The 26,308-nt window shown below is 58.9% G+C and overlaps 1 protein-coding gene and 1 long non-coding RNA gene across 2 annotated transcripts in view; both read right to left on the minus strand.

The window, feature by feature from the left end:
* The window catches only part of pcxa (pyruvate carboxylase a), a gene marked incomplete in the record, with an annotated part of 74,792 nt that overhangs the window by 36,999 nt on the left and 11,485 nt on the right, over positions 1-26,308 (minus strand). Inside the window, 2 exon segments of the mRNA XM_069180423.1 lie at positions 15,022-15,204; positions 25,467-25,629. Of these exon segments, the coding sequence (XP_069036524.1) occupies positions 15,022-15,204; positions 25,467-25,629 (346 nt within the window).
* On the minus strand, positions 6,604-13,503 carry LOC138224112 (uncharacterized). Its single transcript, XR_011182458.1, has 2 exons — positions 13,179-13,503; positions 6,604-13,064 (listed from the first exon to the last, which is right to left on the minus strand). It is a non-coding gene; the product is annotated as an uncharacterized lncRNA (long non-coding RNA).

Genomic DNA, 26,308 nt, shown 5'->3' on the forward strand with positions numbered 1-26,308 from the left:
TGCTTGGGAAACCCCAGTCAAGGTAAACTAGGGGAATATGACCAGTGTGACCCTGACTCTCTGGCCTGTAGGGGTACAGCGTGACCCAGACCGGACTGGTGATCTCTGGACTGTAGGGGTACAGCGTTACCGTGAGAAGCAGATATCAGCCTGTACTCTGAGCAAGACCTTTACTACCCATATAACTCCACAGTATCAAACCTTTCATTAAAAATCAGCCACTTGGCAGGAATGTGGGTGGGTGAGAATTTCTGGAATCACAACAGCTCCTGCCACAGTCACCTAGAGGGACAGAGGGAGGGAGAGGAGAGGAGCAGGGAAGGAATGAAGGAAGAGAGGGAGAGAGGAGAGAGCCTGGAGCCGGCAAGGAAGACAGGATGCTGGGGGATTAAAACCGCTCCTACTCGAATCCGTGTTTTGACATCCTGGCAAATTACGATCTGTCTCACACGGGCGCACCCCGCCTCCCTCTGATCCCTGCTCGTCAGGCAGACAGACATTTCATTTGCAAGGTAAGCTGGAGCAGATTTATGAGAGCAGACACCGGCGAGGAACACGCGCAGCTCCAGACGGATGTCTTATTTAAACGCCCGCGCCGCGGGAGTGGAGGAGCCCTCTCTACAGCACGTACCGTACGCGCCGAGAGGCTACCGGCGTCGACGATCCAGTCACGTACCCACAGGTCCGCCAACGGGCTCCCCTAGCCCGGTCCTGCCCCGAGTCTGGGACCTGGTTACTAATAAAACCTCGAGGAACAGCCCGCGGGACAAACCTGCCCTTTCCCATCCTCCCCTCTCTCTCCTGCTCGTTGTGCTCCCCTGTCCCAGCTGGGCAAGCAGGTAGAAGACGCGACACAGTAGCACTAACACAACACCGTACCCCTAACCAAGAGACGCGCGGATGGTGAGAAACCAAAATACCTGAATAAAACAGTCGTTTGTCCAAACTGAGCAGGTCAACAGCTGAGTGAATATAATGACTTAGTTCAATTGCTTCTGAATGCTGGTAGACTACATTGCGACACTCATCAATTTTCCTTTTGGCTCGTTTCTAGTGGCCTCCCCCCTCCCCGCGTCTTCATCGTTCTCTCCCATCTCTCTCCGAGACCCGGCTCGCACCTGTGACCCTCTCCTCTCCCCCCGTGCCCCGGTCTTCCGCACGCTCCACAGAGCCCTCCAGCGGGTCTCTCCCCGAGCCCTCTCTGCCCCGGTGGGGCCGGACCAGGCCGGGCCGGAGGGTTCATTGGGGTGGGATTCGGACAAACTGGCCGTGTCTTACAGACGCGAGACTGGTCTCAGATCGGTCCAGAGCCCAGCAGCGGGTAAAACCCGGAGCGGACCCGACAGCGGCGCAGTGGGCGTCCGGCTCACGGCGCCTGTAAAACCCGGTGCGGACCCGACAGCGGCGCAGTGCGAGTCCGGCTCACGGCGCCTGTAAAACCCGGAGCGGACCCGACAGCGGCGCAGTGCGCATCAGGCTCACGGCGCCTGTAAAACCCGGAGCGGACCCGACAGCGGCGCAGTGCGAGTCCGGCTCACGGCGCCTGTAAAACCCGGAGCGGACCCGACAGCGGCGCAGTGGGCGTCCGGCTCATGGCGCCTGTAAAACCCGGAGCGGACCCGACAGCGGCGCAGTGAGTTTTCCCTGGGTCTCTCGGAGCTCGGCTGCTCCCTCCTCTCCTCCCCCGAGTCGCAGCGCAGTAACTAACGACTTCGCAGAGAAGAAACAAACAAGTCACTCCCCCCAATTACAGTCGGAGCCGGAGCCACTAATTGGCGAATAAATCACACCGCGTAAACAGCGGGCTGGCCATCAATTCAGGATCCTCAGCCCAGCCACCACCAAACGGCACCAGTTCCTGCGCCGCTCGTTAAAGACAACAAAACGAGCTTTATAGAAAATTATGTAAATGCGAAAGGCAATTTCCCCGCCGAACGAGCAGACGGGAGAAAACGCTGCCCTGTCCTCCCCGGAGGCCCTCTCCGATTGGCTGAGCGGCGTCTCGCCAGGACCGCGCCGGCACGCAGGCCGCGTCCTGGATCGGTTAGCGGCCTCTCCGGAGGGCAGCGCGCCGACAGCCCTGAGGGCTTGTTTTTACATCCCCACCGCCCCCCGCTCAGCGTCTGGGTCAGGCCCTGCGCGCTTGTACACCAGATCCCCCTCTCCGACGGCGACGGTTTAGGGGGGCTGGGGCTTCGCTCCGATCTGCTCGGACGGAGACGAAACCGATCGGAAAAGCGTGTGTGCGCGCGAGAGAGAGAGATGGCTTAATGGCTATATTCCATTCCACCGCTCTCTTGCATGTGACTACACCTCTCCTGCTGTGCACAGCTCTCAGCTTTCTTTCAAAGCTCCCACAATGCTCTTGGAATTCCCAGTCCTTAAACCAGCCCGCCTGCTTCGGCGCCAACCCCCCCCGAGCAGCTCCAGTGCTGGGAGAGAAGGCAGCGCCCCCCCCCACCGTCTCCTCCTCCAGCGACGCTCGTTCTCGTCGGGCTCACCCGCCCCCCCGGGGTCGGATGGCGACGACAGGGCGAGCACCCCCGACCAGGCCGCCCGGCCTCGCCCCGCCTCGCTCCTGCATCCCGGCCTCCGAGAGCTACAGAAAACGAATAACAAAGCACCTGCACGCTTCAGCGGAAATCCAGGCCCCCTCCCTCCCAGGTCAGAATAATGTTCCGACGAGAAGCTGAACTGTGAAGCGTACGAGCAGCCGAACATTACAGACCTGCTGCAGCTGTGATCGATGGTCCCGAGCTGCACGTTGGGGGGCTTATAATAAACTGGGGTTCGGCGAGAGGCGGAGAGAGAGAGAAGGAGGGTAAATTCAATAAAGCACAGCGGAGTGGAACATGAATATTTATGGCGCTTGTTTTCCTCTCCTTCCTAATTCAATAAGGGAGATAGCGAGGCGATATCTCGCTGTAATTGCCCTTGGAAACAGAGCTGACATGTTTTTATGTAAATAGAGAGGGGAGGAGGAGGAGGAGGAGGAGGAGGAGAAGAATGGGCAGCTGGCTCGCCGAGCAAGACGGAGGAAGATGAGGACAAAACGAAGAGCCAGATGGACAGCAGGGACAGAGAGGGGCCGGGGCGAGAGAGAGAGGTGGCAGAAGGGGCAGGAAACGCGACCAGCGGGGGGGCTCGATGCAGAAAGCGGAGAAGGACGGGACGACTGTAGCAGCGTCCGCGGAGCAGCCCGGGACGGGGACCAGAACCGGAACCGCAGGAGCCGTTTTTCTAGGAAAGACCTGCTCAGCACACGTCGCCGCACAGGAACCTCGGGTGAGCCGAGACCACCTCCGCCGTCCGTCCACCCTCAGACCTCCGGGCGGATCTCAACACTGACCAACTGCTCTCTCGCTCAGCAGGTCTCTGCTTCTGCCCCCTGTGCGACACCGGAGAGATGAAGACGACGTACACGCCTATTCCTCCTCCTCATCTCGCACTCATCGGCCCGGTTCGATTTTTCCCCACTGCCAGCCCCCCCCCCTGAGCGTGCACACGCAGGAGAGCTCAGGCGTCGGGGGCCGAGACAGACCCCACGCTCTCTCTCTCCCCCCCCTCCCGACACTGTCAGGCCGCTGACACTCTCAGCCACAGGGGCGGCGCTGTTGAGCAGAAGGCCAAGATCTAGCTGGGAGCGTGCAGATGTCATACGTCACTGATTTCACAGAGGAACTGCAGTCTGGACATCGAAACTGGGCAACACAGGCAGACCTGGCCGCCCAGGAAGGACAGGCTCAGTGATCACAGCTTGGAAACCGAAACTGGACACAGGGAGACCTGGCTCTCCGGGGGGGGAATCCAACATCCTTCCCCAAAACCAACCTTATCCCAGAACCCCCACACCTGCCAGCATCAGAACACTTCCCAGTCCTACTGGGGGAGGAAACTCCAGAGCTGGAGCCCAGCGCGTGATCTCCAGTCACAGCCCGAGGAGCGAGCCACTCCAACGAGACACGGTCGTTGTAAATACTTCGCCAATTACTGCTTGAGCGCCACCACTTCATGATGTCACCCGGGTTACTTGAACTTGAGAGTACTGACGCACGGCCCGGGGTGCGGAGACGGGTTCCTAATAAATCGGCCGGTCGCCTCCTGCATTTACCCACAGCTGCACACCGAAGAGGAGCGGCGCAGCGATGACCTGCGACGAGGGGAGCGGCGCTAAATCATTCAGGGGCTGCCGAAGGCCCAGGAGGAACAGATCCTGTCAGCACACGGGGCCAAACAGCCGCCGCCGCGCAGAATTACATTTAAATACAAATGGATCTGGAGACGAGGTCTGCACCGAGGACAGGAAACCGCCCGAGATGAGTTTCTCCGGAGACGGGGCGCTGAACATGACCTCGGATTATTTTCTCCTACGCCCTTGCTCATTTCAATCGGAGCGGGGGCGGGGGGGAGGCAGAAGAGAGGTCGAAGGTCAAATTGCACGAGGTACCGCGCAGGCCGGTAGGCTGGGGACGCATCAACATCCGAGAGATCCCGACTCGGATTCCGCGCCCAGCGCGTGGCAGGCTCTGGCGTGAACGGGGAGGGGGGTGCGGTCAGGAGCATCCAGACAAGTTATGTTCCAATTCCTCATTTCCACGGAGGTCAGGGGCTCGGCCTGTGTGCGCCGTCCCTCCGGGGGCCGGTAGCGGGCCAGCCCGTGGCGTTGGGCGTCCGTCTGTCCCAGGAGGTGACGGACTGGGATTCTCTCCCCTCACTGTCCCAGCTGTCCCCCTCTCCCTCCCCACGACCTGAAACCTGTCGCAACAGGAGTCCGACGACGCCGGAGAACGCGGACTGGATCAGACCGCTGTGCCACGGGACCCGTACTGCAGCCCCGTACCCACGCAGCTGAGCGGCGGACGGAAGACAGCTCGCGCAGAGGGGGGGGGGGGGGGGCTGGCCTCGATCGCTTCGCACGTCAAGCAGCGCGGGGAGGGAGTGGGGATAAAGGCAGAGAATTATTTAAGAACCGACATCAGGCTCATTTTCCAACAGCTGGGGCCGCGAGGGGCTCGCTGGCTCGTCTGGTGCGGTAATGTGCCGGAATCACCTCCGCGCCACAGATCGCTATTCCTGTCACAGCTCGGCCTGCCAGCCTGCCGGCGCCCGAGGGGGGGGATGAAAGGCAAGACAGGCCTGCGGTCTCCTCCTCTTGCCCCGGGGCTACCGCAAGGGTCCGGGGGTCCGCACAGGGGGGGGGTGGGGGGGGGGGAGAGAAGGGGGCACCCCAGGGAGAAACTGGACTCAAACTCTCCAGGAACCCCGAAAAAACAGCTCTTCACGCCTGCGCACACAGATCCAGAACCCCAGGGAGACCCCCTTCGTGAATGCTGTCAGGGTGGTCCCCTGTGGTTTGAGCCACCCCAGTTACAGCATGAAAGCACCGCTGCCTCTCCGCGGTGACAGCTCTGGGGACGCCAGGCGGGGCTGTCCCCCTGCTTCAGCGCGCAGATCGGCTCGTTCGTGCTTAAGACCTCTCCCCCTCACCCCCCCCTCGGTCTCGAGCAGCGCCGGGCCACACCATCGGCGGGCTTAATCAGGACACCATCAATCAGGCTCCTCACGCGAAATCAAGCTCCCTCTTGTCCACAGAGAGCAAAGACCGAGATGGAGAGAGAGCACCCCCCCTCACCCACCCCAAAACGGTACTGCTTTAGATAAGGGTGCTCTGAATAAACCGACGCACTGGTCGTTTTACAGGCGGTTATCTGCGCCGATTGGGGGGAAAACCTGAAACGGTATCGCCTCTTCCCTGCAGTCACACAGAGCGCCTCACGGGCACAGGAACCCAGCCGGCCGCTGAAGAGGGGGTTAGGAAGAGGTCAGATTCCTACTGCACGGGACGTCCGATCCTCTCCCGGGGATTCACTGCGGTGACTTCCATCACGTTCCGCAGAGCGGCCCTGGAGCACCAGCCCGACCTGACAGCGCCGCAAACCTGGAGCGGATCAGACTGCTGCGCAACGGGAGTCGGGGCCCCACAATCCCTGAAAACCCCGGAACGGACCGGACCGCTCCACCGCGGACGCCCTCGCAGCCCCGGGAGCCACCACCACCCGGGCAGGTTATTGATCACCCCCAGCTGGCCGTGAAAGGATGGGACCGCGGCCCCCAGCTCGCGATCAGCAGAGATGATCGGCTGTCACGAAGGATCCGGTCTAGTGGCAGCAAGGAAGAGGGGGGTGGTGAGGGAGTGACTGGAACACAGGGCTTAGCGGGAATGTGGTGTCTCCTAAAGCAGCTTACAAGGGAATCAGGGAGACGGCGCTAACAATGGGAGCTGTCACTCCGGCTCTCTCTCTCTCTCCTCGCAGGCCGACGCGGACGGCGGCGCGCGGTTTAATTACACTGTTCGGAGCTAGCCGTGTGAGGCAGGTCCGCACACCAGCGCGGCGGCTGGGAGACGCCAGGGGAAATAAAGATGACAAGCTTAACACGGCCCGAGATCGAGAGGGAGGGGGGGCGCGGCGGGAGCGGGCTTTCTGAGGCAGGGGGACAGCACCGCGCCACTGCTGCGGACCGAGCCCGCTGGGTCCTGCCCGGGCAGACCACTGAACCATACTGACGCAGCAGGGCCGGACCCGAACCCGGAGCAGCCGCCCGCCCGGTCTCACAGGACCGGACCCGAACCACCCACACGGTCTCACAGGACCGGCCCGGCCCCAAACCTCCAGACCCGCCGCCCGCCCGGTCTCACAGGACCGGACCCAAACCTCCAAACCAACTGCCCTCCCCGTCTCAAGACCGGCCCCGAAAAAACCCCGGAGAAAATCTCGAGCTGTGGAAGTCCTGAGGGGGGGGGGGGATCTTCCGAACCGAAACGCTCATTCCCTCATTTCCGCAGCTGTGTTTTTCCCCGAGAAGCCGCGTTCCCGCGATCTGTCAATTAAAGCGATTAAGGAGTAAGAGGAGAGAGAGAGAGAGAGAGAGAGAGAGAGACAACACTGATGCAAACGGCCAAATTAGAGTAAATGACAATTAAACGAGCTGGAGTCCCGTCGTCGGGCGGCGCGTTGTAATCAAGACCCAGAGGGACGCAGCTGCACGTTACGGCTTATTTTCCTCCGCTGCTGCGGCAGCTCTTCCTCGAATTCTCTCTCAGACTTCATTTATCCCGCCGTAATCTGATTCAGCTGTCTGGTACGAGCCATTACCTCCACACACACTCTCGCTCACACACACACACTCCGCCGCGGCGCCGCTGCCAGGCCTGGCGCGTTGGCGTTACCGGACCGCGCGTCGCTCCTGCAGAAACCGGAGCCCGCCGATCCCCAGCTCCTGGTTTCCCACCGGCAGCGGCTCAGCGAGCCCCCGGAGTGTGTGGTGGTGGTGGTGGTGGGGGGTTAAAAATCATTCCTTCCCCTTCGTTTGCTATGGAGTTTCTCTCTGCCGCCCCCGCCACCGGACAGAACGGCGCTCAACCCCCGAAGCCCACAGCCCACCTGTACCCCTTGACATTTCACACGCCTCCTTGATTTACTCTGTGCCAGACCAGGAGCGGGCGATCCTGGTCCTGCAGGGGGCGCCGTGTGCTGTCCGAGCAGCAGCACCTGAAAAGCTGAGAGAAGCTGCTCATTTCGTCCAATGAAGCCACTAACGAGCAGACTGAGCTTGTTAAGAAGAGCAATGGAATGAAAGCCCGAAGGGAGACCGCGCCACCTACAGGATCAGAATTAGCCACCCCTGCTCAAGACTGAAGCGATTTAGTTCCTTTCAGACAGACGGTTTGCGTATCCGCTGAGCCCTCGGCTGCACAATCAAGCCATTCATCGACTTGAGATGAAGCTGAGCTGTTCGTTTCCAGCCCTTAACACAGGTTAAGAGCTTGACTGCTGCTTTGTCAGTGAACTAAAATCCCAGACTTGTGACTGGAAACAAATAAAGCAAACACTCCAATGAATCATCTTCCTAAGGCACAGATCACTGCAGGACATGAGTGTGGTGCACGATATAGCAGCCCACTACAGCACAGCAAATAGCAATACTGTACAGCACAGATCACTGCAGGACACGAGTGTGGTGCACGATAAAGCAGCCCACTACAGCACAGCACACCGCAGCACAGAGCAATACTATACAGCACAGATCACTGCAGGACACGAGTGTGGTGCACGATAAAGCAGCCCACTACAGCACAGCACACCGCAGCACAGAGCAATACTGTACAGCACAGATCACTGCAGGACACGAGTGTGGTGCACGATAAAGCAGCCCACTACAGCACAGCACACCGCAGCACAGAGCAATACTGTACAGCACAGATCACTGCAGGACACGAGTGTGGTGCACGATATAGCAGCCCACTACAGCACAGAGCAATACTGTACAGCACAGATCACTGCAGGACACCAGTGTGGTGCACGATATAGCAGCCCACTACAGCACAGAGCAATACTGTACAGCACAGATCACTGCAGGACATGAGTGTGGTGCACGACATAGCAACCCACTACAGCACAGAGCAATACTGTACAGCACAGATCACTGCAGGACACCAGTGTGGTGCACGATATAGCAGCCCACTACAGCACAGCACAGCCCACCGCAGCACAGAGCAATACTGTACAGCACAGCTCACTGCAGGACACGCCAGCACAGCTCCCCAGACCGCAGGGCTGTGTGCCACCTGAGGCTGCGGCAGGTCTTCAGAGAAAGGACTCCAGTTGGCCACGACTGGATTATGACAGCTCCCACAGGAGGGCTCGACAGGAAGTGTCACTGCCAGCGCCCGTGATGGGGGGGTGGGGGGTGGATTGAGGCATCTCTCCGAGGAGCTAACGGGCCCTAATTGGTTTGTCCTTTGGAAGTGCAGCCGACACGCTATCGGGAGACTGGAGCTGCTATTATCTTTAAAACCAGGCTGCAATTCCTTCTCAAAAAGGGCCAAGTGGTTTGTCTCTCTTTCACACACACACGCTTCTTCTATTCCCATCTTTCGGAACGCGGAATGGGAACCGTACGGACACGTTCCGGTTTCCGGGGCCGAAGAGGCCGTGCGCGTGGCGGGGAGGGAGACCCACATGGGTCCGGAGTCGGAGCGGGGGGGGGGGCGGGGGCACGCCGCCCGCTCCTGTCCCCCGTACGCACACGCACGGCGCCGCACACACGCACACACACCTTCCCGCGACCTTCACGCCGCTCCGGGGCCTCTTAACATTCCAGCCAGGAGCGAGCGGCGCGCGGAGAGAGGGAGAGCGCTCCGCTGTGTGCCTGGAACATCTTCATTAAATCCGTCAAGAATTAAGCCCTTTTAATAGAGGCTTTTGCTCCATTAGGCTGCCAAGTAACGTGACTCTCGCAGCTTCCCCTTGCTGTCAAACCCGATCTGCGGGACCGCGCCGGGAACTCATTTCGGCCTTTTATTCCGTCTTTTAATTTATTTCTCCTCCCTCCGACCCCGCTCTCGCAACCAGATAGAGTAATTTCTCTCTCTGTCGCCCCCCCCCTCCTCCCGCGTCGCGCAGCAGAGAGGAAAAGGGATGTCAGCGAAGGAAATGGTCATTTTGGCAGCTGTCTGCAGATTCAAGCCCCAGACAAGCCCTCTGTACGAATGGAGCTGCTGTCGCCGCCACTTAAGCAAATTTCACAGGACAGAGCTCGGCACCGGCGGAGCCCCTTCCTTATTAGAGACTTATCTCCGACTTCCCTATTACTCCTGCCGTGAACGAGAGCAGAGCAGAGCCTCTCTTCCACCCGGGCACAGAGAGACAGACAGAGAGAGAGGGGGTGCCTGGACTTCTAATCACACTGCGTTTTACACTAAAAAGGCAAACCGAAGGCCACAGGAGAGGAAGAGGGGAGAGACGAGAGAGCTGAAGGGGAGGGGAGGCGACAGGGGAGTGATGGGAGAAGACGGAGAGTACTTGGGGCTCACGCATGAGGAGACCGACTCCCCCAGCCAGGGTCCATCGATCTGTCATTTTTCGCTGGGCGTCCTGAATGTTAATGGCGGCCGGAGGCTGTCCCCGAAGGGCACAGGCCGACGGGACGCCTCTCCCCCGACTGCTCCTGTCCGGCGTCCGGACGGCACGCCAGCACCCCCTCGTTCATTAACCCACTCCTAAGGGCGCCCTGCCCCACGCGGCGGCCTGGTCACCCATCCCGACGGGCTGCAGAAATCCTGAGCCCCAGAGCTTTCCTGCACGGTTCTTCTCTTCTGCTGCTGGCCTCTGGATGTTCATTATTCCCTCCTCTCCACCTTTCTACCTGCCCTCTCCGCCCCCCATTCCACTTCGTCTAACAAAACTGGACCAGCTGTCCTCCCGGTCTAACGAGACCGGACCTGAACCACTGGACCAGCTGTCCCCCAGGTCTAACAAGACTGGACCTGAACCACCGGACCAGCTGTCTTCCCAGTCTAACAAGACTGGACCTGAACCACCGGACCAGCTGTCTTCCCAGTCTAACAAGACTGGACCTGAACCACTGGACCAGCTGTCCCCCAGGTCTAACAAGACTGGACCTGAACCACCGGACCAGCTGTCCTCCCAGTCTAACAAGACTGGACCTGAACCACCGGACCAGCTGTCCTCCCAGTCTAACAAGACTGGACCTGAACCACCGGACCAGCTGTCCTCCCAGTCTAACAAGACTGGACCTGAACCACCGGACCAGCTGTCTTCCCAGTCTAACAAGACTGGACCTGAACCACTGGACTTGCTGTCCCCCTGGTCTAATCAGACTGGACCTGAACCACTGGACCAGCTGTCCTCCCGGTCTAACAAGACTGGACCTGAACCACTGCACCAGCTGTCCTCCCGGTCTAACAAGACTGGACCAGCTGTCCTCCCGGTCTAACAAGACTGGACCTGAACCACTGGACCAGCTGTCCTCCCGGTCTAAGAAGATGGGACCTGAGCCCCTGGACCTGTAGGCTGTGACTATCAGAGGAGATGGTCCAAGGTCTTGTTATACTGGTTCAACCACCCCCAGCCTCTGAGCTCCACCCTGTCAGAGAGGACCAGCCAAGGGGCTGCTTGTTGCAGTGTCACCAAAATCCTTCGTCTCCGCAAACTGCCACGGATAAAAAACAACTGCTAATGACTTTTTTCAATTCTAATTAATTTCAACGGAGAACTACATTAATGATACATTCACCAGAATGAGCGCAAAAAAAAAAAGACTTCTCCGGTTGAGAAAATTAAGTGGCTCGGCAGATGGATTATTTCCATCTGTTTAAAAAAAACAATTTAAAATTATCACCTCTGCCTTCTCTCCTCGGAGACGATCCGAGTGTGTTCTTGCCATGACTCACAGTGTCAGAGGAAAAATATAACATTAAAAAACAGAAAAGCGTCCGTTCATTTCCCTGGTGTAAAGACATCTACTATCTGCTTTTCTCAGAAATATCTGGCCATTTTTACGGTCGTTAATCTCTCTTTTTTTAAAAAAAAAAGATGTTAATGTTCCGATACCGTCTGTCCCACTGTCACCAATCTGAAACGATTTTGCGTGCTAAAAAAAAAAAAAAATCAATGAAACTGTTTTGTTTTTTTTTCCCCCCCAGTGGAACTGCAGATGTCAGGAAAGAGGAAAAATAGAGGGAGGGGGGGGAGACGGGAGAGAGCAGGGAATGGGAGTGGACTGAGAGGAGAGGAGAGGGAGACAGGGAACCCAGAGACGCAGGGAGTCGGGGAGAGACGGAGTGGGAGATGGTGGGAGTGCGACGGCAAACGAGAGCAGGAGTGGGCGTGAGAGAGAGGAGAGAAACTGGGAAAGAGCAGGAAAACGAGACGGAGAGAAGAGAGGAGGGGAAGGGGGGGGGGAGGGGGAAGATGAGACGGTAAAGATCGTGCCGTATTTAAAGATTTCAGACGCGCGTGCCGGTCCGGAGGCTGCAGCCAAGCGGGTCAGACCGGCCCGAGTCCGATCGGGAGCCCCCGGCCCGTCTAGCTCCTGTGTCCCGGAGAAGGAGGGGCGGATCTGGATCTGGATCACCCGGGGGGGGTTTGGGCAAAGACAGCTCCGCTTTCATCAGCCACAGAACTAACAGACATGAAAAGGCTCGTCTCGCACTCCCAGTTCAAAGGTTTGGCACCAGCTTCCCACCTGCCCCAAGGAGAGGAGAAGACCGCATTTCAAGAGAGAGAGAGAGAGAGGAAGAGCGCACTCCCCCTCCCTTCCCGGCCCCCTCCCTCTCTCCGACGGATCACTCCGCTAACTAAGCTCTCTCTCTGAGGGAGATAACTCTTTTAAACAGTGTCTCTCTCTCTCTCTCGCGCGCTGGCGGAGCCCTGGGGGGACAGCGGCGCGGAGCGAGCGAGAGAGACGCTCGTTCCAGACGGGCTCGGCGGAAGAGAGAGACACAGGCCGCGCGAGTGTGTGTGTGTGTACCTGCGTGCGCGTCTTCGGCTGGTGGGGGTGGGGGCGCTGCTCGGCCTCCACGTCTGCACAAATGCGTGCGCGGCCAGTAAACCCAGCGCCGGATTCTTCCAGGGAGGGAACAAAACTGAAAAGAGTGCCCCCCCAAACCAAATCGGGGTCACGCACACACTGCTTCTATTTCCTGCTCCTCCCCGTGCGACGAACCCGCTCTCCCGTGCAAGGGGGAGACCCTCTGGCAGGCTCGTGTCGGGGGAGGGGGGAAACTCGGGGTCTCGGCGCCAGCCCCCTCGAGCGAGCGGGCTCCGACGCGGCGCCTCCAGACTCGGCTCTGTCCCGGAAGTGCGTTTGGGGGCCCGCCACAGTAAGACCCGAGGGAACCCTGGTGCACTATGGTGACTGGGAAACTCCGGCACCCCCTCCAGCTCTCCTCCAAGTTGTTCTGGTCAGCCCCCTCCCTCTGCAAACTCACGGGCTTCCAGAACGGTAAGGCCAGGAGGCGAGAGCTTCCCTCTCACGAAGACTCTTCCAGCGCTCATTAACTGCATTCAAGCAAGCGGGGCGGAGGAGAGGGGGAACGGCGCACAGTGACAGACAGTAATGGTAAGGGGCAGCTTCTGGGCCATAGCTGACAGCTACTGTCACCTGCGAGCACATCAGCGCTGGACAGAGCGAGCAACACTCCCGCCCCCTCTCCCCCTGTGCAGAGACCACCACTGCACTGCACACAGTGAGCAACACTCCTGCCCCCTCTCCCCCTGTGCAGAGACCACCACTGCACAGCACACAGTGAGCAACACTCCTGCCCCCTCTCCCCCTGTGCAGAGACCACCACTGCACAGCACAGTGAGCAATACTCTCTGTCCCCCTACACAGATCACCACTGCACTGCACACAGTGAGCAATACTCTCCCTCTGTCCCCCTACACACAGACCACCACTGCACTGCACACAGTGAGCAACACTCTCCCTCTGGCCCCCTACACACAGACCACCACTGCACTGCACACAGTGAGCAATACTCTCCCTCTGTCCCCCTACACACAGACCACCACTGCACTGCACAGTGAGCAATACTCTCCCTCATCCCCCTACACACAGACCACCACTGCACAGCACAGTGAGCAATACTCCCCCTGTCCCCCTACACACAGACCACCACTGCACAGCACAGTGAGCAAAACTCCCTCTGTCCCCCTACACATAGATCACCACTGCACACAGTGAGCAACACCCCCTCCTCTCTCCCTGTGCACAGAGTCAGCAATACTCTCCCTCTCTCCCTGTGCACAGAGTCAGCACTGCAATGCACAGTCAGCAATACTGCCCCCTATCTCTCCCACTGCACAGAATGAGCAATGCCCTCTTTCTCTTTGCACCGATCAGCACTGCTCTGCACAAGGTGAGTAATACCGCCACCCGCCCCCCCCCCCCACTGTGCACAGTGAGTGAGCAACACTTTCCCTGCACATCTCCCTGTTCGCCTTTTCACCAGCGTCGCCCTCCAAGACGTTCTGTCCACCCGCACCTCAATATCAAGACCAGCTTCCTGGGATCGGTTAAGGAGGCGTCTTAACAGGAGAGCTGGTCCCGAGTGAGAGAAGCCGAGGACCTCCGGAGCGCCAGAGAGAGGGAACAGGGGGATGAAAACAGAGGAACAGCAACCAGAGCCGAAGGCTACCCTGCCATCTGCTGCTTCTCCCAAGCCTTTCGGAGCGGAGAGAGGGAGGGGGAGAAGCCGGCACGGAGGCACCTCTCGGAAGACGCGCTCCGGTCCCGTCAGCACTTGGCCATCTGTGACGGGCGGCGTTCCAGCTCGCCGAGTCACGACCGGCTCGGTTAATTAACGGACAGCCGCACGCCGAGAGAGAGGAGCCCCAGACCCCGCCGGCTCCGGCTCACGGCGCTGGCTTCCGCCCGGAGAGGGCGGGAGAAGACGGGAAGAGCCGGGAGAAGGACCTCTTCCTCGTGATCCAGTCGACAGGACGCCGTTGCCAACCACAACACCCAACGGCGCCCCGGGCCGGCGCTCTGGGGCCTGCTGGATCCGGTGCCGACGGGGGGGGACTCCCGTCTTCAGTCCATACGGATCTGCGCGTCTCAAGTCGTACCCATCGCCACCCCAGTCTGGCGTCTCTCCGGGACCCTGCCGGTCCGCAGGGACACACGGAGAGAGACGCTCGACCCCGAACACAGGAAACACTTCCCACCAGGAAAGGTTGGGAGCCGCAGGCAGATCCTCACGAGCACACCTGCAGACCCCACCCCCACCCCCAAGGCATCTCTGAAACACGGGGGAACCCCCTCAGCCCCGGCTGGAGACTGTTACTAAAAAGTTGTTTTATTTTTCTTCCATCCGACTTGACCAGCTCAGAAAGAACTGCAAAAGCACCACAGACACCACTGACCGCATCGTTATAACTCTGCGGAGCGCAGCCGGACACATCCTGAAATCCGGTACCCGACCCTACGATCTCGACTTGACCCTTGACACCAAAACAAGGCGACTCATCTCAAGCACCGCACGCATCAGAACGCTCAATCGCACCCAGAGACAGTTCAACTCAAAGACCCAACCAGTCGATCACGGAGCCCTGCTCCCCCAGCCCCGTAGTGTCGTCGGCTGGTCCGAGCGTCAGACCGCGCGCGCCCCCCCCAGCCCCCCAGAAATAAACACGCCCCGAAGGGGAGGTGACCTACCTTGACCCCTCGGATGCGGAACTCGGCCAGCGCGCGGCTCATCTTGGTGGCCGCGGTCTGGTGGTCCTTGCCGTGGGCGATGACCTTGACCAGGAGAGAGTCGTAGTGCGGGGAGATGACCGCCCCCTGGAAGGCGGAGGCGCTGTCCAGCCGGATGCCCATGCCCTCCCCGCTGCGGAACACCTGCGGGGAGAGAGAGAGAGGGGGGGGGCAGTCAGTCAGAGCGCTGGCAGGGAGAGGGCGGGGAGCTATGGGGGAACATCGCTGAGCTCCCCTCTCCGCCACGACAGAGGGCAGCCAATCCCATCAGCCAGCTCTGGGACTCCCGCAGACGGATGAGCTCTCCTGCCCCTGCTCCGGCGGCGTGCGACCGGAAAGCACGGAGCCCGAACGCGCGCGCGCCGGGGCCGTCCGGATTCCAACCTCTCTCGCCCACGGATTCCGATTCACGGACGTGAGCGGAGCGGGCCAGGATCCCGTTTCCTACTCCGGGGGGGGGGGGGCTGGTGGCTCGGCAGACGGACATGTGGCGCACGGCAGGAATTCTCTCCGGTCCTGGACCGAACCCGGGCTTCACAGCGCGGTCCGGCTGCTGATCGCACAGCCCAGCAAGCGCTGTGGTCAGGAAAACCCAGAGTGGATCACACGGCCATGCCGTGGGAGTCCTGATCTCTGACCCCCCCCTTGGGGTGGAGGCCGTGGCCTGGTTTTGATAAAGTTTTTTTCGAGAGCCGTGTATTTGTGGAGCCGGGGGGGGGGGGGAATTAGTAGGACTGATCAACTCGAAGGCACCAAGCCCAGACGCCCTGCTTCCTGCCCGAGCTCCTGGGCTCCCGCCGACGAGACAGGTCGTGGTTTAACAGCGGCCTTCGATCACTCACGGGAAAAAACTCTTATGCCGCCGCATAAGGGGGATGAAAGGGTGTCTCTTTCTGCCCCCTCCCCCTCTCTCCTCAGGGTGCTGGGCTCAGCTTTAACACGGGAGCCGCTGGGGGCCAGTTCGCCACCCCTCCCTCCCTCCCTCCCTCTCCGGACGAGGGCCGACTGCGCAGAGCCGCCTCACTCCATTCCTCTTCAGGAGCCCCGCCGAGAGAGCGCGTCCCCTCACTCCCCGCGGCACAATACAACAAGAGCCGCCGCCGCTGGGGGGGACACACACTGGCGACACAGGGGAAACGCAGGGGCGCACGTGGGAGGGGGACCCTCTTTACGGGCATGAGAGAGGGCTGCCTTCTTCCAGGCACAGACGGGCCCGCAGAGACTAACCCCAGCGCGGGACCGGCGCCGCTTCCTGCGCGAGGAGCACGCGGATACCTCCCGTCGTGGCAGGGAGACGGGGCTCCTGCACAGTTCAAAACACAAAGGCGCTTATTTGAGGGGTTGCGGAGGGGGGGGGGGTGCCCCCCAAAATACTCAGCAGAGTTGAAACTCCGGTGTGAATCCTCTCAACCAGCTCTTTCATATCATTATCATCATCATCATCATCATCATTGCCAAAGCTACAGCCCCCCACAGGAAACGAAGAGGAGGAAGGTCAGCAGCGCCTCCCGCAGGCCAGAGAGGAGGGGTCAGACCGGGTGCCCGTGCGCCCGCCAGCCAGAAGAGGGGAAATATTTTTTTAAAAAACAAAACAAACGAGCAGCATGCGAGCTGTGTCGCTCCGTCACCCGGACAGACGGGTTGCCATGGCTACAAGGTGACGGAGGAGGAGGAGAACAGGGAGAGAGAGGTGATGCTCCATTACCAAGGTCTTCTCAACAACAGCAGCAGAAAAGTTTTTTTTTTTTTAAAGGCTATAGCTGGAAATGCCTTTGTTTTGTTTTTTTAAAAGGTGCAACAGCACCAGAGCAGGAAGAGGAGGGGGGCCGATCCGAGCACGAGACATTCTCCACAACCCTTTCCAATCCCACGCCAACGAGGGGGAAAAACCTCCCCACAACAGCACTGCTGTCGGACCGCAAAGACGAGAAGAGCCCTTGATCGTCACCCAGACCATCAGGCCCCGCTGCCCAGGGCAGGGGCAGCGACAGTCAGGATCCCCCTTCCCCTCCCTTCACTCCACCCCGAATGGGCTCTTCTCTGAACTCAAGTCAGCCAAGAGCAAGGGAACACAAAGGAATCAAAGCGAAGCGCCGCTGAGCGAAAATAAAGGAATGGAATTGCAGCGGGCCCACAGACACAAGCAGGGCTAATGACTACAACAGGAGCTAATTATCTTCATCACCACAAACGAGACCAGTTGGGAGCCCCAAACACAGCTCAAACACAAGAGCACAGTCGACTCCTCTGTACCGAGAGTCCGAGTGGAAGCGATCACGGCATTTACAGAGAAGGGAGGGGGGCAGTGCCAGTGAACTCCTGCCCCTGCGGTGCCTGAAGACCAGCGGGTCGACACGTCGAAGGCTGCTGTTTTTACCCAGCTCGCTAACCAGACTCCCAGTGCCCAGCAGCCTGATCCACTCCGGCTTTTACCCAGCTCGTTAACCAGACTCCCAGTGCCCAGCAGCCTGATCCACTCCGGCTTTTACCCAGCTCATTAACCAGACTCCCAGTGCCCAGCAGCCTGATCCACTCCGGCTTTTACCCAGCTCGCTAACCAGACTCCCAGTGCCCAGCAGCCTGATCCACTCCGGCTTTTACCCAGCTCGCTAACCAGACTCCCAGTGCCCAGCAGCCTGATCCACTCCGGCTTTTACCCAGCTCGCTAACCAGACTCCCAGTGCCCAGCAGCCTGATCCACTCCCCGTTTTCCAGTGCTTCGCGTGTTTTGCGATTTCAAACTGCAGGGGTGTTAAAAAAAAACCCAGACATCTGAATTCCAGATTCATGAAAACACCCCCTGATGTTTCACACAAGTGCGAGCGCATCAGCTCAGCGACACGCACGTCAGAACCCAGGCGGGACGAGCTCAGGGCTCCGACGAGCCCGGCGCCCCTGTGCTCCCGGGAGGAGGTCGGGGACAGATCAGGCGGACCAGAACCGGACCTCAGGAACACGCACTGCAAAAACCCATCACAACAGAACTGCAGCGGGTTCGAGCACGTAACAGAGCTGAACTCCCCCCCCTCCATCAACACTCACCCACTCCTACAGCTTCTCGAAGAGAATGGGAGAGGGCACCGGGACAGGGAAAGGAAAAGAGGAGAGGGGGAGAGGGAGAACGAGAGTGCAGAAGCAGTCGAGAGCCGATCTGCCTTCAGCTTTAAAGGCGGCACAGAGAGGGGGTGAAAAACCTTGCATAAACTGAATTTAGATTAGCCAGCTGTGAATTGCATTAAACACCGGAGCCCACTGCCCTGACGAGGTACAAGCATACGTACGTGTGCGTTCTACTCCTACGGGTTGTTTACTTGTAAGAGTCGGCTACGTGTGCCGACATTTTTCCCCTCCCCATCTGTCCATCTCACCCAGAATCCTTAACGCCGCTGGCTAGGATAAACAGGAGCTCAATGAACATCAAACATGTCACCGATCGATAAGCGGATCTCGGGAGCCCTTGCACTACATGAATTAGTGAATAAGACTTGAAGTAAATTACCCCCATCTGTGCCGAAAACGCAGAACACACACGTACAGTAGGTCCAGACTTGTTTAGTCCGCTGTATGGAGGACACTGCGTTCCAGGGAGCAGGGAGACTGGGGTCCCCACACATACAGGACCGTGGGGGTCACCTACCACTGGACATGAGACGGGGGACACTGAGCCCTGGGGCGCAGGGAGACTGGGGTCCCCACACATACAGGACCCTGGGGGTCCCCTACCACTGGACATGAGACAGGGGACACTGAGCCCTGGGGCGCAGGGAGACTGGGGTCCCCACACATACAGGACCCTGGGGGTCCCCTACCACTGGACATGAGACAGGGGACACTGCGCCCCAGGGAGCAGGGACCTTGGGGGTCACCTACCACTGGACATGAGACGGGGGACACTGAGCCCTGGGGCGCAGGGAGACTGGGGTCCCCACACATACAGGACCCTGGGGGTCCCCTACCACTGGACATGAGACAGGGGACACTGCGCCCCAGGGAGCAGGGACCTTGGGGGTCACCTACCACTGGACATGAGACGGGGGACACTGAGCCCTGGGGCGCAGGGAGACTGGGGTCCCCACACATACAGGACCCTGGGGGTCCCCTACCACTGGACATGAGACAGGGGACACTGAGCCCTGGGGTGCAGGGAGACTGGGGTCCCCTACCACTGGACATGAGACGGGGGACACTGAGCCCTGGGTCGCAGGGAGACTGGGGTCCCCACAAACACAGGACGCTGAGGGTCACAAAGACAACCCCAGTCACCAGACGGAGACGAAAGACACTAAACCACCCCGAGACCAGGCAGCGCCCTCTAGTGAGCCCTCCAGGACTCTCTCCCTCCGCTGGGGGGGATCACGGGGATCGAAGAGCGAGAGAGAGGCGCTGTAGCTGGACCCTCTCCACACGCTCCGCCTCGCTTCAAGCCGTCTTTAGATCGTCCGAGAGCCCCCTGCCGTTTCCTCTCGGCCCCGGCGGCGGACCCTCGCTCGTTAACAACCCCCCGCCCCCTGGCTTGGGAGGAGAGGGACAAGAGCCTGACTGATTGAAACGGGAAACGCGATACCTGAACCAGAAACTACACAGACAGCCAATGAAAACAGAGAAGAGGAGGCCCTTTACACCAAGGGTGGTGGGAGTGTGGAACAAGCTGCCCGGGCATGTTGAAACCTACACCCTAGCTTTTTTTTGGGGGGGAGAAAAGGCTGAATTTTCCCCAGATCGATTAGCTTCTAATTATCAAATAGGGTAGACGACAACGCAGGAGACAAAGGCGCCCCACAGTGTTGAGCAGCAGTCTTGCCAAACCAGTAACTCCAGCACTTATCGAGCAGTAAACCAGTAACCTACTGGAATCGGAAGGAGAAAATAGGTGCTGAGCTCTTACTGCCTGCACACAGAACAGGAAAGTCATCTCCAGGTAGCAGCAGGGCAAGAAGGAACACTTAATAACCACGGCAACATCCACCCCGCTGAAAATAATTGAGATTTGCACTTGTTTAATTTTTTACCAGGGTGCCAGAGCTTCAGAGAGCTGCAGTCCACCAACGTTACCCGCAGAAGACTTCCTGTCTCTCTGCTCTGTGCAAAAAAATAAAAAATAAATTTTAAAAAATCCTCCAAGCTTCTGTTCGCTTCAAAGGCGTCGTGCTAATTCAGTTCACGCACACAGCGAGCGCCTCGGCTTCACGCTGAGTAATATCCCACCCCAGGTTCCTCGCGGATGTTAGTCATGCAGGTGTTGAGTACAGGCACACACACCCCGATCGGGGCGAGGTGTGAGGAGGGGGGGGGGGGGGGGGCGGATCAGAGCGCGGCACAGCGGGAATCTCATCTGCAGCCCTCGGGTTACAGTGGGATCAGCACACGGCGCCCCTGACCGCGGGACGAGCGCAGGGTGACAGGGTTCCGCCCCCGGCTCTCTCCAGGCTCGTGTGCTGGCAGGCGCCGGCTTCGGGCCGAGGAGCCTGGGAGACGGTGGGGGAGGGGCGTGGTGACCCGAGGCGCCGGTCCAGAGCGAGGGGTGTGTGTGTGTGTGTGTGTGTGTGTGTACGCAAAGCAGGGCTCCTCCTGCAGCCACATCCAGCCCAGCACACCAGCCTCGAGGAAGAGGAGCGCTTCGGGAGAGATGGGGCGGGAGGAGAGACTGGAAACGAGACTACAGCAGAATCCGGGGGCCCCCCAGCCCGAGAGGGGGTGGGGCCTTGCTGGGGCCAAGTCACCCCCTCCCCTCGTGCTCCCTCTCTCTCTGACTCACCAGCGTGAGGGTGACACAGAGCCTCGGGGCCGATCCACAGAGGAGGAGGAGGGAATCTCAACTCCCAGTAAATTACTTGAAAGCATCGGGGGAAAAACAGCGCCGCGCCGCCGAGCTCAGGACCAAACAAGAGGCCCTGATTAGGCCCGTGGGTGTGAGAGCAAGCTTTTGTTTCCTCCTTTCATAGAGCTCCTCTTCAAGGATGCAGGTGCAGAGTGGGGACCAAGGGCAGAGAAGAGGGAGGAGGAGGAGGAGGGGGTTGCCAGGGAAATGGAGCGGACACCCACTCCTCCTGCTCCGTTCACAGCGCAGCCACGCGGACTCCAAACCGGGCGGAGAACCTCCACCCAGTGCGATCTGCTTCAACAGCAGCAGCAGCTGAGGCCGCTTGTTCCAGACCCCCACCCCTCTCTGCGTAAAGTGGTGCCTCCACTCTCGACATATGCCTCCACTGGGTGGCGACTCGTTCTCGCTTTGCTAAAAGGTTTAAAGTGGAGGCTCCTCTCTGCTCCAGTTCTGCTCAGTACTCTGGTGTCTGCTGGCAGCAGAGCAGGGTCAGTTCGCAGACTGTATAGTGCTCGTGCGTTCATCACCGTACCTGAGCTTCAGGACACTTACACTATACTGCAGTGGACCCAATACATGGAAGTTATTACACTGTCCTTCGCCTTACCGTCTTATACTAGACTTTGCAGTGCCTTACTGCAACGCCCCTGCCCCACTGCACTTTACTGTGCTGCACCTTGGACAGCGCTGTAGTGGCCACACCACACTGGGCTCTTATACAAGTACAGTACAATATAACAGCCCACCCCTGTCCGACTCCATCACCCCCCCTAAACCTTTCCTGAACATTCACCAACAACCAGCCAGGTCACCTCACTGCCGGAGAGGGACTTGAACACACCTGGGCCGATCTTAAAAAGATTTCATGACACCGGAGTTCAGCTGTGAGGCAGTGGTCAGCACTGCTGCCCTACAGCGCCGGGGTTCTGGGCATAGCTCTGGACCCGGAGTGCTGTCTGCATGGAGCACGCATGTTCCCCCCATAGTTGCATGGGTTCAGTCCAAAGACACACTGGTGGGTTAAGTGGTTTCTGGGAAAAATGGCACTGGTGCGAGTGTGTGTCTGCCTTGTGACGGACTGGAGTCCCGCCCAGAGTGTACCCTGCTGTGCTTGCTGGGATAGCTCCCCCACGACCCTGAACTGGACACAACGGTTCGAAGACCAGTCGGCAACGATTCCAGACCCCCTCCTCCTGAGGTGCGAATCCCAGAGGAATGGGGGAACAGAGAGGTTGAGGAGGAGGAGGAGGAGGAGGAGGAGCAGAAGAAGAGAATCACAGAGGAACTGTCCTCTGCCTGCAACTGCCCGAGTCATCGCTCCAGCGCCAGGGCTGGAGAGACAGGGGCTCGATCAAAGTGCCTTCATTAGTGTCAGCCTGGCGGAACAGATACATTAGCAACTAAACCCCATTTCTCCAACGCCACCGGAAAGATAATCGATCGGAAATCTGCAATTCAATCACCCAGGGGCAGCACTCGCTATCTTTCTGCTCATCGGCTGCTCCATCAGGACTCCCGAGGAGAGAGAAAAACTCCCTCGCTCTCTCTCTCTCCCTCCCTCCCTCTTCCCAGACGGACCGAACCAAGCGGCGCCGAGCCAGAGAGGGTCCGGGATCAAAGACACTCCGTAAGGGAAGAAAAACCTACAATTAAACAGCTAATTAATCAAATGGTCAGAAAATTCGCAGGGCCTACTCCCCCCGCACCAGCAGGAGAGAGGCACAGCCTTTAAAAGACGGGAGCTGTGATCGTCTTGGAAAACTCGACCGTTTCATCACAGACCGAGCACAGCAGGGGGGGGGGGGGCAGTTTTAAAGCCAAGGGCTGTCCGTTACGAACAAGCTGGAAAAAGTAAGTATCTCCGACGAGCGCTAGGGTTATCCGTGAGAGAGATTTCAAACGAAGCCGGGTGATAACGCGAGCGACTGTGCACGGGGCTGTTTCTGGCCCTGAGCAAACTTCTTCCTTCCTGCTCACCCATGACCCTCCCCCTCTGTTAGCAGCGGTGCGCCTGCGTGCGTTTAACGCGCACCGAGCCCTCTCCATCGCCTTGTCTCTTAAAAACCCTCTCCTTCTCTCTCATCTAGGCCTCAGCTCTGCCTCGGGATAAACACCGGGACATCCCAAGGAGACTCGGAAGTGTAACTGGCAGAGAAAAAAAAAAAACAACAAAACGGCTCATCTCGCGTTGCACGAGTGCTCAGACCAGCTCTGCCAGCTCTGGGGGAGAAGCTGGGACCTGTGACCACACTGACAGGGAGGACAGAAGCTCGGCGCTGGACAGCTCGCGAGCAGCGCGCCCGTCTCCAGCGGCCCCCCCTTCCCTGCCCTCCGCCGTTTAACAGGACGTCATCCATCAAGAGTGCCCTTCACCTCGTTAGCCTGGACTAACTGGGCCAGCAGCTAACAATCCAGAGGCCACCGGTCCAGTCTGGGTCACGCCGTACCCCTACAGTCCAGAGCCCGCCGGTCCAGTCTGGGTCACGTCGTAGCCCTACAGTCCAGAGCCCGCCGGTCCAGTCTGGGTCACACTGTACCCCTACAGTCCAGAGCCCGCCGGTCCAGTCTGGGTCACGTCGTAGCCCTACAGTCCAGAGGCTGCCGGTCCAGTCTGGGTCACACTGTACCCCTACAGTCCAGAGCCCGCCGGTCCAGTCTGGGTCACACCGTACCCCTACAGGCCAGAGCCCATCAATCCAGTCTGAATTCAACAGCCCCAGAATTAGACTTTTAAGATTGAGAAAATGATCAGGGATGCCAAAAATACAACTCCCATCGACGAAGAGAGCTGCCACACCGTCCCCGAGCACTTACAGGCTGGAACAGCAGAGTGATGGAGGCTGGGATGAGAGAAAATTACTCAGACACTAATTGTCTGATTACTAATTACTCTTCTGCTTCTCACAACACTCCAGGTCATTTTAAAATGTCAAACCTGACACTCCCAGGGAAAAAAAAAAAAAAAAAAAAACTCATTCTGCCAATCCCACTGTTTGGCAAACTGAGAATAAAAAAATAAAAGATCGAGACATTAACATAATTAGCAACAAGAGAACAGAAAAGGCACCGAGTTGCAAAAAGCAGCAATCTGGTCTGTCAACAGTTTTAAAGACCAGAACACGATCCGAGTGTGACAAGCCCAGCAATTCAAGACAACAGATAATTAAATAAACAAACTGGATGATAAACGAGGTCTTCGATAAATCAAGCAAATGTACTAATGAACTACACAAGCCTATTCTTCCTCATCTTACTAAAACATCTCTGGGTCAACAGAAGAGCATTTTTATTATTTTTTTTTACTTGTCTACTTCAGGACTGCCTGCGACAGACTCGAGCTTACAGGCAGAAAGGAAGTGGGTTTAGGGTTGAAAACTGAGCAGCGCTTTACGCAAAGGGCGGTGGGGGTCTGGAACAAGCAGCCTGCCTGCCCAAGATCCTCGGATATCTTGGAAGCGGACGAGCCGAGCAGCTCGACACGGCCGGTGACCCCTCCCCCTGCTGCAGGGACTGACGAGGGGGCAGGGGACATGTCCCGCACGGAAAAAAAGACAGGGAGAGGGGGCGAGAGAAAGAATCTAGGACCCCCCGGAGTCCAAAGACGCCACAGACGAGTCGCCGCTTCAATCTCCATCCCGTGCTCCGGCATCGCCGCCCCACCAGAAACAGGAATGGGCTTTCCGGGGGTCTCCCTTCCCGGTCAAGGAACACGGCTCGTACTTCACGGGAGAGCAACTGCAGCTCTTTAAGTCCCTCCCCCCCGATGAAAATCAGCCTCTCGGCATCCCGAGTGCCCTCATTTAGGATTCCGTGTTAAGCTGGCTCGGAAGGCCGTGCGGGAACGAGGTGCGTGTCGGGACGTTTAAAAAAAAAAAATTATCAATAAATGAAGAGATGAGAATTAAAGACGCACAAGGCGCCGATGCCGACGTTCAGGCGTCGGGGAGGATCGGGCGGAGGGGAGTGACGGCTCAATCCAGGAACTCGCGAGCGAGACCGAGCCGGAGAGAGAGAGAGAGGAGTCTGCTGCAGTCACGCTCGGGGGGTCGAGGTGAGCCGAGGGGCTCCTCCTAATTGTCCGCTTCCCTCGACGGCCGTAAGCACGAGGCAGAGGCGGTGGCGTCCCCCTCTTCACAGGAGGGGGCCGGCTTCTCCCAACCTGGAACTGAAAAAAGCATCCTCCGCCCCGAGACAGAATCGGGGAAAAAAGGCTCCCAAGAGCCGGCTTCCCCAGCCCAGAAGCTTCACGAGCGGAACCGACCTCAACCCCCCCCCCCACACACACACGAGAAACACTCCCGTGGTTGAACAGGGCTGCAGCCGAGCGCTGGGCAGGGAAGGCGACCCGTGGGGAGAGCCGCGGGCGCCGAGGATGACCCGACCGGCACCGCGGTCCGCCCGGGACGAGGCCGTCGGGTCAACGCAGAGCCCCCCCACTGTTAAAGCTCCCTTCTCCCCTGACCCCCCCCCAGCTTGCTCTGCTTATAGGATGCTGGGCACGGAGAGGCCCCACATCGACGCCGGACAGGCAGGGAGGCACAGAAGCCAAGCCCAAGGCAGGGGTGGACCCCGAAAAAAACCGTACCTCGATGCGCCCCGTGTCGGGCTGGAAGCCGCGCGCGGGGTCCTCCGTGGTGACCCGGCACTGGATGGCACAGCCGTTGATGCGGATGTTCTCCTGGAGCAGCCCCAGGTCTGGGAGAGACTTCCCCTCCGCCACATGGATCTGAGCGTGGACCAGGTCAACACTGAGGGGACAGAGAGGGACAGGTGAGAGAGTGGACCAGGTCAACACTGAGGAGACAGAGAGGGACAGGTGAGAGAGTGGACCAGGTCAACCCTGAGGAGATAGAGGAGGAGGAGGAGAGGGACAGGTGAGAGAGTGGACCAGGTCAACCCTGAGGAGATAGAGGAGGAGGAGGAGAGGGATAGGTGAGAGTGGCCGATGCAGATAGTTAACCCAATAGACACGAATCAGCCTCCACACTGATGCTCAGCTGATCTGCATCGCCACCTTCACAGACGGGCATCTCAAGTACCCAGGGGAGCTACAGGCTCCAAGCAGGGGTCAATCCACCTCCGTCCTCAACGTCTTGACCCAACCATGTACCGGAGTCAGAAGTCAAACCGCCTGCAGCTTCAGGCCTCAGTCTGTTAACGGGAAACCCCGCAGGACTCCTGAAGACAGGAGTATCGCCCTCCAAGACACGGTCTAGTCAGTCTCGCCTTCTGTCGAACTCCATCAGCACCAGCTCCGGCATCGCGCTGGCTGAGCTCCAGCCAGGGGGGTCAGATGGACGCCCCCGAGGGCGCGGACAGCCCCTATGACACGAGGCATATTTACAGCAGATCTATACGCTGACCCCCTCCGTATCCGAAACCTGACTTCGCAGCCGCAAGAAGAGCAGGTAACCATGGAGCTGGACG

The sequence above is a fragment of the Lepisosteus oculatus genome, chromosome 18, assembly GCF_040954835.1.
Source record: "Lepisosteus oculatus isolate fLepOcu1 chromosome 18, fLepOcu1.hap2, whole genome shotgun sequence".
Lineage (NCBI taxonomy): Eukaryota > Metazoa > Chordata > Actinopteri > Semionotiformes > Lepisosteidae > Lepisosteus > Lepisosteus oculatus.